A 320-nucleotide genomic window follows, 5' to 3' on the forward strand; every position below is an offset into this window, starting at 1 on the left:
GCCTCACAGAAAACCCCCCGAAGGATACAATTTCTGGATGAGGTCGTAGGCGTGTTTGTAGTTCTGCGTAAGGAAGCAGAGGGACACAGTTGTCACAGGGTTGTGACACCAGGACCGGTACAGACAGCAGAAGAGGTTACGGCTTTCCTGGGGAAAGAGGGAGCCATCAGGGGTATGTCACCAGCAGGAGCAAGGACATGGCATTGAGAGCCCCAGGTCCTCGACACCAACCTACCACACTGGCAAATGCCACCAAGACATGAAGGGATGTTTCTGGATCCACCAAATCCACCTGGCACTGGCAGGAGGCCACCAGCCTT

The 320-nt window shown here is 55.0% G+C and overlaps 1 protein-coding gene across 1 annotated transcript in view; it reads right to left on the reverse strand.

Moving 5' to 3' along the window:
• LOC104499084 (protein VAC14 homolog) overlaps nucleotides 1–320 on the reverse strand; it is a gene marked incomplete at both ends in the record, with an annotated part of 3,861 nt that overhangs the window by 2,567 nt on the left and 974 nt on the right. The window contains one exon of the mRNA XM_010142545.1: nucleotides 29–147. Within this exon, the coding sequence (XP_010140847.1) occupies nucleotides 29–147 (119 nt within the window). The remainder of the gene's footprint in view (nucleotides 1–28; nucleotides 148–320) is intronic.

The sequence above is a fragment of the Buceros rhinoceros genome, unplaced genomic scaffold (assembly GCF_000710305.1).
Source record: "Buceros rhinoceros silvestris isolate BGI_N320 unplaced genomic scaffold, ASM71030v1 scaffold33508, whole genome shotgun sequence".
NCBI lineage: Eukaryota > Metazoa > Chordata > Aves > Bucerotiformes > Bucerotidae > Buceros > Buceros rhinoceros.